The following is a 12,844-nucleotide window of genomic DNA, read 5'->3' as shown; positions in this document are numbered from 1 at the left end:
TAAGTCTCAGGATAGTGGCAACATGCGGAGTGAATGGGAGAGTTGTATGGGGGTCCGTACAAGGGCTGAAGTTAACAGGGGAAGGCTGGGCTGAACAGTTAAACCCCCACGGACATGGTTTTATAGTGCAGGATGGCAAGGTGTTTCAACGGGTTGGAGTTCGACATGGCACTAACTCAGAATTTTTTGAAGAGATATGGATGATGGTGTCTTGTTTATCGGTCTGGCACATTTGGACCAACCGTTGTAAATTTGTTTTTCAACAACAAAAGATCCCTAGCGGTGAGGTATTATTAAATATCTGGTTTGAGTTGGTATCTTGGCTGCGGGGACGATACGACTCAATTAAGGGGGAATCTGATGCAGTTGAAAGATCTCGATCAAAGTTCTTGTTGAAATGGGGTAATTCTCCTATGGTGGGCAGATCATCATCAGGGCCTCAATGGAACTACCAAGCACCCCGATGGCTGTTTTCGGTTTCCAACAGCGTCTAGGTGCTGTAAATCTGTACAGATATGGTACAAATTATTAGGTTATTGGAGTTGTTTGGATACGTTTGTTGAAAATGAGGTGGGGACTATGTCCACTTTGGTGGGAAGGCCAGTGAGGGCTCGTGAGAGGAACTTTGGGTGTTCTATGATGTAATTTTGTTTGCTAACTAATGCGAAGTAGTGTTTTTTTGGAAAAAAAAAGAAGAAGAATAAAGAAAAGGAAAAGGAAACAGAAAAGGAGGGAAAAGAAAAATAAGAATAAGGGGAAAGATAAAAGAAAAAGAATAAAAAATAGTAAGAAGAAGAAAAACAGAAGAGAAAGAAAAAGAAGAAAAAGGAAAGAGAAAGAGAAAGGAGTTTTACGAAAAAAAAGGAAAAAAAAAGGAAAAAAAAAAGGAAGAGAAGAAGGGAAAAGATAAAAAGAAGAAGAATCCGTGTAGAGAGAGAAAGAAAGAAAGAAAGATGTATTAAGAGAGAGAGAGAGAGAGAGAGAGAGAGAGAGAGAGAGGCTGGTGTTGTTGGTGTTGGTGTCGCTGTCCGTTTGGAGATGGCGCCGGCGGCGAAAGAGGCGGAGGTGGAGGCGGCGTCGGCTAAAGTGACGGAGGCGGAGGAGGCGGGCTGGCGGAAGAGGAGGAGCAGTAGTGGTAGTGGTAGTGGTAGTGGTAGTGGTAGTGGTAGTGGTAGTGGTGTGAGTGTGAGTGTGAATAATAATAATAATTATAATAATAATGTGGTGGTGCTGGCGTTGAACGGGGAGCGGGTGGAGGTGGAGTCGCCCGACCCTTCCCTCACCCTCCTCTCCTTCCTCCGCTCCCACACGCGCTTCACCGGCACCAAGCTCTCCTGCGCCGAAGGTACACCACCACTCTCTTATCTACTATCTACTACCTACTATCCATGTCACTTTTCTATAATTCTATTCTATGCTATGCTATTGTAATTTGTTTGTATGTATGTATTAATTATCTATCCATCCATCCATCCATCCATCCATTCATCACTACAGTTGTAGTTTTCTCCCCCTTTTTTAGTGATCTTAATTTTTTTCTATCTATCTAACTCACTCACTCACGGGCAGGCGGTTGTGGCGCTTGCCTCGTCCTCTGCACCTCCTACGACCCCGACCCCGCCTTCCCCCACCGGCGGCTTCAGCACTCCAGCATCAATGCCTGCCTTGCCCTCCTCTGCTCCCTCCACTGCTGCTCCATCACCACCATCGAAGCCCTCTCCTCCTCCTCCTCCTTCTCCGCCGTCCAACAACGCATCGCCGGTTTCCATGCCTCCCAGTGTGGCTTCTGCACCCCCGGTATGTGCATTGCCCTCTCCAGCTGCCTGCTGCACACCACCACCACCAATGGAAACCCTAACCCTAACCCTAACCCTAACCCTAGCACTCATGCCTCATCCTCTCCTGTGCCACCACAACATAATCTCCTCACTGATGGACTGCATAACATCCACCCTTCAACTGCTACTAACCCCCTCCTCATTACACTTACTAATGGCTCCACTGCAGCAGGTAACGGAATAATACCTACTTCCAACCCTAACTCTAGCAGCCATGATTCAAGCCTTACCTCCAGCAGCTCTCTTACAATGATACCACACAGTAAATCCCCTTTCCAGTATACTCTTCCAACGCTCTCCCTTTCCGATGCACAGAAAGCCATTGTTGGCAACATCTGCCGCTGTACAGGCTACCGCCCCATCCTGGATGCATGCAAGAGCTTCTCAGCTGAAGTTGATGTGGAAGACTTAGGGATCAACAAATTCTGGGCTTCCCGTAAAGACGCTAACCTCTGCTCTCTTCCGCCTCTACTGGCACCGGCAGCCGGCGCTACCACTACTTGTACTGCTGCTCCAATCCACCCGGATTTCCCAGACTTCCTCATCCAAGAAATCAATCTCAGATATTTACATCGCAAGGAGCTCGATGCCCCCCCACCTTTATCTATTAGATATAGAGAGCCTACCAAAGGTCTTACTATAGCAGAGGAGAGGTTATGGGTCCAAGCAAGCTCTTTACACCATGCTTTTGAAGTTTTGCAGGAGTCAATTCAATGTGGGGAGAGAAACAGGGTTAAGCTCACTGTTGGGAATACCAGTTGGGGATACTATAAAGACTCAGTCCCTTCTAGAGTGTATGTGGATATAAGCCGAATTCCAGAGCTTTTAGCCGTTCAAAAGACACCCATTGGGCTTGAAATAGGGGCCGCTGTTACTATAGAGAAGCTTATAGGTTTACTCGAGGGGATGTGTGGTAACTATGATAACGTTGTAACTGATGGTCTCGTTTCACATTTAAAGAAAGTAGCGAACCCCCATGTCCGCCATCGAGCTAGTGTCGGAGGTAACCTCATCATGGCCCAACGGTTGCGCTTTGCCTCAGACTTAGTACCTCTATTCCTCGTGATTGATGCGACAGTGAAGTTGGTTGCGTCTCGTGGGGAGCCATCCATCATGGCTTTGGAAGAGTTCATGAAGAAGGGATTCCCTGAGCCAGATATGTTACTAGAATCCATTTTCCTTCCACTAAGTACAAACCGGCAGCGGTTGTTCAAAAGCTATCGAGCGGCTCCCCGTGAATTAGGAAATGCTTTGGCATTCGTTAATGCAGCATTCTTGGTCACTATATCATGCCGGTCGGAAGGAAGTTCAGAGAGGTCTATTCTGGATGCCAAAATAGCTTTCGGTGCATTTGGCAATGCCCATGCCATTAGGGTACATGCAGTTGAGAATTACTTAACTGGTAAATCAATTGATGAAAACGTTCTCATGGAAGCCATCAGGATATTGAAGGATGAGCTGGCTGTTCCGTTGAAAGACACGAAAAAGTATGCCTATAGATATTCTGTAGCTGTAGGGCTGCTCTTTGAATTTTTTTTGCCGTTGTTGCCTCATGTAGAAAATGATGCCCCGGCCTCAAGCATCCCAAATGTGGGAGATGATGCCAAACAACCAAACAATGGACAAACATTCCAGAGTAGTGAAATATCTATGCGGAATTCCATGCCAAATGAGGTACTCGAGCCTGGTTTCAACATATCTGGTAATCAAATTGTGCCAACATATGAAGATGATGATTTTATTGGCCAGCCGATTCAGAAAACCGAAGCAGCTATTCAAGCTTCAGGTTCAACCTCACTCGCACCAAATCTTGATTACAACGATGCATGCTGTTTCTTATAATAATAATAAATAAATAAAGTGTTTCTGAATTAGCAACAAGTACAACAGAAACCAATTTTGAATATGATGCATGCTTTCTGATTTTCTTTTAGCAGAAAAAGTATATGTTTTTTCTCGTCCTAATACTCTGATAAAAGTTGAATTTCTTGTATGTAGGTGAGGCTGTCTATGTGGACGATATTCCTTCTCCTCAGCATTGCTTATTTGCTGCTTTTGTGTTGAGTACAAAAGCCTCTGCAAAAGTCAAGAGCATTGATTACTCACTTGCACTTGAATCACCTGGAGTAGTAGCATTCATATCGGCTGAGGATATTCCTAAAAATGGGAAGAATGTGGGGCCTTCTCCACTGTTACCCAACCTTCCTATAGAATGTCTGTTTGCAACAGAGGTGGTTGAATATGTTGGCCATCCACTTGGCATTGTGGTATGCAATCCCCACTTATCAATATTGTGATCCAACCAATATAAGTTTAAGCCATTTTCCTACCATGATTTCCGAATGAGAAAGTGCCCAAACCTTCTTCCAATTGTAAAAAAGGCCTTTGAATCTAGGGAAACATGGACTCTTTGGGACATGGGGAAAGACTGTGTCAATCTGTAATAAAGAAAAAAATTTAATATTTTTTGAACATGGGAGATACCTAGACACATTCTGGTGTATGTTGTGTGTGGTTGGGGAACAGTATCACCATTAAAGTTGCTCTATGATTACTATCATTTTGCATATAGGTTGCAGATTCACGGGAACATGCGGCGCATGGTGCATCAATAGTGAGAGTGGAGTATGAAGTGCATGAATTACCAATTCTTGGTATTGAAGATGCAGTGGAAAGGAACAGTTTCTTTGCAATGCCAGCTTTTCTAAGTACGGAACCCGTCGGTGATATTGAAAAAGGTTTCCTGGAAGCAGATCATAAAATAACAAATGCCGAGGTACATATTCCTAACAAAAAATTATAGTCTCATTCGACTTGGCATGTTTTACTTGTAAACCATGGCATGGATGTTAGAAGGAGATTGAGAGGGGTTGCAATAGATTTCAGGATCAATATCTACTTTGAATGATGCTTCAAGTTATTGTTGCACAGGTGAAAACAGGGTCTCAGTATTACTTTTATATGGAGACTCAGACTGCGCTTGCCATACCAGATGAAGATGATTGTATGGTGGTCTACAGTTCTTCTCAATATCCAGAGTTCTTGCAAGGGTGCATATCCACTTGTCTTGGCATACCAATCCATAATGTACGCGTAATAACAAGACGAGTAGGAGGTGGGTTTGGTGGGAAGGTTTTTAGAAACATCACGGTAAAGGAAATGCATATAGTACCTCAATTTTATTTTCTTCTATAGATAAATTCATCATTTAACAAAGCTATTTTTCATGTCAGGTGGCATCTGCATGTGCAGTCGCTGCAAAGCGATTGCGGTGTCCAGTGCGGATGTACCTCGATCGTAAGACGGACATTTTAATGATGGGTGGGCGCCATCCAACAAAAACAATATATTCAGTTGGGTTCAAATCTGATGGGAGGGTAACTAGCCTGTCAGCTCGGCTTTTCATCGATGCTGGTTGGTCAGTAGATTTCAGTCCAATTATGTTGCCCACACTTTCTTCAGCTCTGAAAAAGTATAATTGGGGGTGCATGGATGTTGATACGAAAGTATGCAAGACCAATCTATGCAGCAAAAGTGCAATGAGGGCTCCTGGCTATGTTCAGGGATCCTTCATTGCAGACACAATAATGGAACATGTGGCAGCTACACTTGGTTTAGATGTACACACTGTGATTACAAGGAATCTGCATACACTTGACAGTGCAAAATTGTTCCATCCCAAATCCATCACTGGTGGAACTGAAGGCTATACGCTGCCTTCAATGTGGAACGCTATGCTGAAACGCATCGAATGTACAAGGAAAGAAATAACCACCTTCAATAGTGTCAGCTCATGGCGTAAACGAGGGGTGTCAGTTATACCGTGTGTTTATGATGTGGAACAGCTAGCCAAAGCTGCGAGAGTGAGCATCTTTAAGGATGGATCCATAGTTGTTGAAGTAGGGGGAATTGAGATTGGACAAGGCCTTTGGACTAAAGTGAAGCAAGCTACTGTTTTTGGATTGAGTTGTTTATGTCCGGCTAATAGCAGAGCTTCTGAATCACTAAATGTTCGGGTGGTTCAGGCAGATACCATTAGTTTGCCATATGGTGGGATGACTGGCAGTAGCAGTACATCAGAAGGTAATTGTGAAGCCGCCAGAAGAGCATGTGAGGTCTTGGTTGACAGGTTAATGCCACTAAAACTCCAGAAAGAGCAGCTGTCTTCTGATGGCTATGTTTCGTGGCATGATTTGATCACATCGGTATGTCCTCAATCTCGGAATGTCGCGTTATGCTTTTAGTTTCTGCCCTTTGATCAGGGCATTATTGCTTCGTTGATTGCCTTATCATTGCTGCAATTTGTGAGTCTATTAATTGCTTAGGTTCCAAAGAAATGATGTTTTCTTGAGTAACCCAGGTATCAGTACTTAATTAAAAGGAGTTATACATGCAAAGCACAATGTGATGCACATCCAAAACCTAAAAGAGAAACCACATGCGGAAAGGCCTGTTGTGTGCAGATACCCTGTATGTGATTTTTTGTTAATGGATTACAAATATATAATTCTATATCTATATCCAGCACAACAGATTTAAATAACTCCTCAATTTTACGCCTTACATATAAGGTTTCGAAGTAGGCTTCACAAAAGAGCTGTCCAGTGCTAAAGAAACACAATATAGAATGTTTACCAAAGAGTTCTTACGAAAGCTCTTTTGTATACGGATTCTAGAAAAAATAGAGAATCAATCGGTACTTACAGCTTTACTTATATTAGTTGAGCAAAGTTGGGCCTGACTCCTAGAATATCTTGCCTTATATCCAAACTGTTTGGCCTCATAGAGAACTGCTGAGAGAAAACAATGATTGATAAAACAGTCCTTCCTTTTAAGATTGAAATAATAGATATAATGCTATTAGGGAACTCCAATGCGCGTGCAGTGTATCTTGGTAGATGTAAGACCATATATGGAAAAATTGTAGCAGAAGTTGTGCTCGCTTCTTCATGGTTGATGTATATACTTTTGTGAAGTGTGTGCATCCTTTCTTCACCCTTGAGGGAGTCACTCAAGATTTCTCAAAATCATTGTATTTTGTAGCCATAAATGTCCTTCCCCAGATTACAATTGAGACATACCAACACATTCTTGTGGTGAAGAATGTTGTGGTACAAGGAGACACTTCCTACAGGAAGTGAGTCAGGAGATTTGCATACTTAGACACACAAGAGCAAACTTCCAGCACCTTATGAAGAAGAAGAAGAGATCATATTTGGCTAAACTTGATTAAAGCAGAGGAGTATAGATTATTCCTTTGACAAGATGGTAAATGAGCTTGCAGAATATTTTATGAGAGGCAACCTAGCACACAACTAACTTCACCTTAGCCCCTACGACATTCGTGGGCAGCCCCATTCCCCAATCCATATAGCTCACGCTGACATGAATCCACGTATTTTAGTTTACATATTATGATTTAAAGACAATTGATCGTCTGTAATTTGGAAAGGCAGAGGAACATGATGGATTAATAGCTCAATATTATATCTATGCATGTGACATATTCATCCTGCTTCTTGCACATATGTTTAATAAATAGAACCTGTGTAAGTGTCTCCTAACTAGCTGGACAGACTATACCATTGTATGGATCTTCAAGTGTGGATATCTGATGATACCTTGCAACTATATAGGACAATCATGATTGGTCACTTCTAAGCTAAACTATGTGGTATGATCTAGAGTTAAAAGTGTATGGGCAGAAATGAAATGAGAATGAATTTTACAATAGCATCTTCTAAAGGCAGTGACCTTTGAGACCATTAGTTACATGGGCGTATATTTTATTGAAGTTTGGTGAAAGGAAGTTTAACATAAATATTTTAGTCCTTAACCAATTTGACTAATATACTTCAATATATTTATTTATTATGGTTTATTCGCCATGAGGGTGCAACATTTTCAAAGGTAATCTCTCACTCAGTCTCATAGGACATTTTGGGTTTCACTCTCTGTCTTTCTTCCTCTTTTAGCATTCCATACATTCCTTACCATTTGAGTCCTGATAATGTCTCCTTCAATGGCCCATCAACAATACTGCCTTTTTATGCTCTCTCCTTCTACCATTCTATCATGGATCAAGCTATCAAGAAAGGTGTTTTGGAAGATTGGGTCATGAATTGGATTATACCAATCCATAAAGGAAGGGATAAAATTTTGGTAATCCAACTATCATGGTTAGCTCAGTTACGTCCCAGTTATATAGCACTATCATGGAACAAAAGGTTAGCTTATAGGTGGAACATTTTTACAAACAATTACTTGGTCAAGAATGCTTTAGACCAAAACATTCCATTGTTGATCATTTGGTTACATTAAGAGTATTTATGAAATCCTCTCATTTCGTTGGGTGCTTGACATCATGAAATGGTTTAAAAGATGGGGAGTAAAAGACCAATTGGAACTTTCAGGTGATGCTATAAAGTATGTGATTATTGACGATAGATTACTAGAGGCAACTAGAAATGAAGTGGCAACATGCTAAAATTATGAAATTCGAACATTGTAAATGTTAATACTCAATGTTGGCCCTAATGCAAGGAAAAAATGCCAAAACTTATCCAATTGCATCTTACTACCCCCCCATGAACCTTGCCTCTTGAAGAGCCTTAACAGTTCTTCGAACTTGCTCACACAAATTAGGTGTTGAGGTACCATCATGGTATCATCACCCAAGTATGAAGATATGCAAGGTATGCAATGAAAACCTAGTGGAGGATGGATGTCACTTAATTCTCACATGCTCAGAATATAAGGTAACTTGTGAGAAGTATGATGACTTGTTAGGTGGTCATGATAATTTAAATGTCATAATCAATCCTCACCAAAAATGGTGAGCACATTTGTACATGCATTATTTTCACATAGAGAGTTTTTATTACAGATTAGTAAACCCCCTTATTAGGAAGGAGTCACATAGAAGGTGATATGTTTATTTGGTTGCATAGGTCAAATTGACGTCCTTGTGGATGATAAAAAATCTATTGTATCTATTCTTTATCATCAACCATATTTGCCTACTTAGGTCTTGCTTTTCTTTGTTCACATTTGTGTTTCACTTCTAATTTTAAGATCTAAACCTCATGTGGTACTACTGTCTTGTGCATTGGGAAATTGAGTGGTCTGAGTCTATAATGAGTTGTGTATTCATATATGTTGCTTGCAGATCCTTTTTATGTATGTTTCTTCTCAGTTCGGTTTAAACCTGTTCTAAATTCATCGAAGAGGAGTTGGCTGTTGAATTTATAATGAAACTCCTCACATTCTACCCCTTTTCCAAGAGAGAGTGGTGGCCACCTATATAAGACGCATTTGATTTTTTCAAGTGATTATTTTGTCAAATTTCAAAATGAAGCTTATGTTTTTGACATTCATCTACCCTCCCACTCTTCAAACGCGTACATGCATATGAAATATTTCAGATTTTAATCTCCATTGCCTGAAAGGTTTGACGTATGTTTCATTGAACACTCTCTAAGAGAATCATCTTTCTCAATGGGATGTAGGCAGCGGAATCCAACATTAATCTGTCAGCTCAGGTTCATTGGTTTCCGGATAAAAGCATTGAGAACTACCTTACTTATGGTGTAGCAGCCACTGAGGTGAATATTTTTTTTCCTTCTACTTACTGCTCCATTTCTGGCTTTCAAATAGGCATTTGAGATATGTGCTTTTCTTTCTTGGTTCAGGTCGAACTGAATGTTCTTACAGGAGCTGTTACTATCCTTAAATCTGATCTTATCTATGATTCTGGGCGAAGCTTGAATCCAGCAGTAGATATAGGACAGGTTTGAAAAGAGATATTGTTGAGGCAATTCTGGCTTTAAAATATACTTTTATAGGGTCTTCACAACAAAACTCTTAAAAGAAAATCTACTTGGAGCTTAACCAATTCCATCTGTTTTGTGAGAGTGTATCATTGAATTTGTGTCTTACACTTCTAAAATAATGTGTATTTGCACAGATAGAAGGAGCCTTTGTACAGGGAATTGGTTTCTTTCTGACAGAGGAGTATGAAGTGGATGGCAATGGGGAGGTAGTTTCAAATGGTACATGGACATACAAGCCTCCAACTCTTGACAACATACCTCGGAAATTTTTGGTGGAGATCACCAATGGTGCTGCTCATAGTAATCGGATACTCTCATCGAAAGGTATGCGAATAACATTTCTCACTGAAGATTAGTTATTGCAATAATTAATGCAAGAGAACGCAGTAATGTAAAGCCCAAACCCTGAAAACATGGCATTTAAATATAGTTAAGCTTCTAAAACCTGCATTTAAAGCAAACATTCAAGAGAGAGAATAAGCTACAAGACCTGCAATGTTGGCAATCTAAAATGATCCTACATTAGCTCTAAATGAAGGTCCAACTTTATAAGCCACAACTTTGTAAATAAATGCACCCATGTCCACACAAGCAATGCTAATTGTAACAACCACATGCCAATCCCAAGGCCTAACAGCCTCGACAACTCTAGATTTGGGACCGATGGTCCTCAACCATACTAGACTAGCAATGCAATGCCATCTTGGCTGATTTTAAAAGTTTGGGAGGAGCAAGGACTGGAAACAGCTATTAAACAATGTCATGAAAGAAGAACTTAAAACACTTTTTGTTGACAAGTTGATAGATGGATAGATTCTATTATTGTTTTGGGAGGTCAAATATGACCTATAAATGTTGCAATTGAGCGTGCACACTATGACTATGAGAGAAATTCATGCAAGGATTGGGTTGGGTAGAAAGATGTGTGGAAAGTATCTAGTCTCATAATTTATGCCTCAAGGTCCCATTTCACTTTGAAGCAAGTTTGAGGTAAGGACATATGTAATATAAGTACTTTTATGGTTTCTTCAGCTCATGCACTTACCTTTGATTCCATCATATATCCAAATAATTGAACATAAGTGAGTCAAACATGATTGTTCAGTTGTCTACAATATTTACATCTCCACTTTATTTAAAGGTTTCATCCAAGTTGTACTCTAATTGTAAGTCATGCCATGTTGCAATGCATGATTAAACATTGTTTTTTTTTTCCAAAACAATATGCTTCATTAGTATAAATTCTACATACATGAGAAAATTATTAGTCTGACAACATCATAAAAGCTGTGGCCATGATAGGCCAATAAAAAACTCAGAGACTCAAAGTAGAAGACTACAAAGAGCGGTGGACACACATACATGACTCTTTTTCCCATCTCATGTGATCATTGGCTAAGACCCAATGTTCATCCATCTTCTTCCATGCTCGCATGCTGATCAACATATAAATAAACGCTCATCACCATGGCTTCACAATATATTTGACCTTTATCTACCATGGCTATATGACTACAAGCATTTCCAACTGGATTTGCTAAAACTCCCTTTCTTCTCATGTGGTCAAATTGCATGATTAAACATATTAGTTCACCAAGCATGTGCTTTGATGCCTTTGTAAGTCATGTGCTTGACCGAAAAGCATTTGTTTGTGCAAGAGACCATGGCTTTCTTGAAAGCTTCCCAAAATGGTATTCTTGATGGGCAAATGAAAGAAAGAAAGAATTATTGATGTCTTATGAGAGGCCAAAAATGGCATAAAAGACCTTGAACAAGAGATTACATCTTAAGTGTTGTCTTCTCTTTGATAACAACAAATCAAAGTAAATAAATGTTAAAAAAGAGACTAAAGAATCTTGTTATGGGTATGTGTAATATTCTCAAGTAAGATATATTGTAATTTTTTTCTTGAAAGATCTCCACCATAGGTCTCTAAAATGAGGCAAGCACTTGCAATGGTGGGAGATAATGAACTTTATCTGTCAATGATAAGGGTGGTGAGGTTCTGGTTCAGAAGGCTTGGGCCTACGTGCATGTCAAGTTGCTATTGCCCAATCTATTGTAAACCCTTGGTTATGTCCTAGTCGGGAGCCCATTTGTGTAGTCCTTGATTGACTTGTAGTGATGATGAAAATTCAAAATGGTTTCCTAAATACATATTCGAACCATGGAGTACAAACAAAAACAATGAAATCTCAAAATCAAAAGATCACCCACATTCAAACCATTCAGTGTTAGTTGAGGGCTGATTTCTTTACCTAACTTGGGTTAATATGTTTGTGTAGCATGTGGAGAACCTCCTTTGCTATTGGCAGGGTCGGTACACTCAGCAGTACGACATGCCATAGAAGCTGCCCGAGAAGATAGATTCAAGAATTGGGCATGCCATAATGAGAGGTTGGACACGAGATACTTTGAGTTGGATACCCCAGCCTCTATGGAGAAAGTCAAAACTCTTTGTGGTTTGGATAACGTTGAAACATATTTGAATCATCGCATCACTCAAAGCGCAGCTTCTTCGAGAGGTCATTTGTAGAGCTATTTGGTAGATGAAGCCTCATGTGTCACATCGGCTCTAATAAGTTTTAATGTCAATAAAGAATATTTGATTTGTTATAGAGTACACTTTGATTTGTTATAATTTAGACTCAGGTTTACTAAACTACCTATTTATCCATCTATCTATGAATCTATGTATATGTATGTATGTGTAAATATGTATATATTAACAGCAACGCATTCCCCCTTCACTAAGGAACGAAAACAACCAATTTTCTTAGGAAAGGATTAAAAAACTTTGAATAATTGTAATTCATGGATATCGTACAAATCATGAAAGAGTTCATATAAAGACTTGTACCTATTAGAGTAAGGTCAGGATTGTCGATCCATTGATGGATTATTAGGACATTATTGATACTATCTCATACATGAGTGAAATGTTTTATATTTTTCCCGTGTAATTTTGTTTTGTGAAAGTCAAAATTAAAGTCAAGTAGCTTTTTTGTTAGGTCAAACTCCACCAACAATGATACTAAGGAATTAACATTATTGGGGCTTACTAAAAGTAATATGTATTGGTGACAGTATTTGTATTGTCTTGGATAATGTTTGATTATAATGATATTTGTTGATCTTATAGAAAAATGAGTGATTCTAAAGGTAAACTTTTGG

General features: G+C 39.8%; 1 protein-coding gene across 1 annotated transcript; it reads left to right on the top strand.

Annotated features, from left to right (window-relative positions):
- The first annotated feature begins 1,026 nt into the window (after positions 1-1,026).
- LOC147853924 (putative aldehyde oxidase 1) lies at positions 1,027-12,286 on the top strand. The gene is made up of 10 exons (XM_087332488.1): positions 1,027-1,345; positions 1,570-3,624; positions 3,837-4,105; positions 4,411-4,614; positions 4,770-4,988; positions 5,072-6,043; positions 9,347-9,442; positions 9,530-9,628; positions 9,805-9,994; positions 11,956-12,286. The coding sequence occupies exons 1-10, from the start codon at positions 1,039-1,041 to the stop codon at positions 12,204-12,206; spliced, it is 4,662 nt and encodes a 1,553-aa protein (XP_087188614.1). The 5' UTR covers positions 1,027-1,038; the 3' UTR covers positions 12,207-12,286.
- The last annotated feature ends 558 nt before the right edge of the window (positions 12,287-12,844 follow it).

This window comes from Azolla caroliniana, unplaced genomic scaffold (assembly GCF_043228905.1).
Source record: "Azolla caroliniana isolate FFs.n. ecotype wild unplaced genomic scaffold, voAzoCaro1.0.p SCAF_16, whole genome shotgun sequence".
Classification (NCBI taxonomy): Eukaryota; Viridiplantae; Streptophyta; class Polypodiopsida; order Salviniales; family Salviniaceae; genus Azolla; species Azolla caroliniana.
This window is presented reverse-complemented; position numbering and strand designations above follow the sequence as displayed.

Bases quoted from the DNA above. Each gene is read 5' to 3' on its own strand.
- LOC147853924 (XM_087332488.1), top strand. From the start codon at position 1,039: ATGGCGCCGGCGGCGAAAGAGGCGGAGGTGGAGGCGGCGTCGGCTAAA. The intron at 3,625-3,836 runs GTTCAACCTCAC...TCTTGTATGTAG, and splicing joins AGCAGCTATTCAAGCTTCAG to GTGAGGCTGTCTATGTGGAC. The intron at 6,044-9,346 runs GTATGTCCTCAA...AATGGGATGTAG, and splicing joins GGCATGATTTGATCACATCG to GCAGCGGAATCCAACATTAA.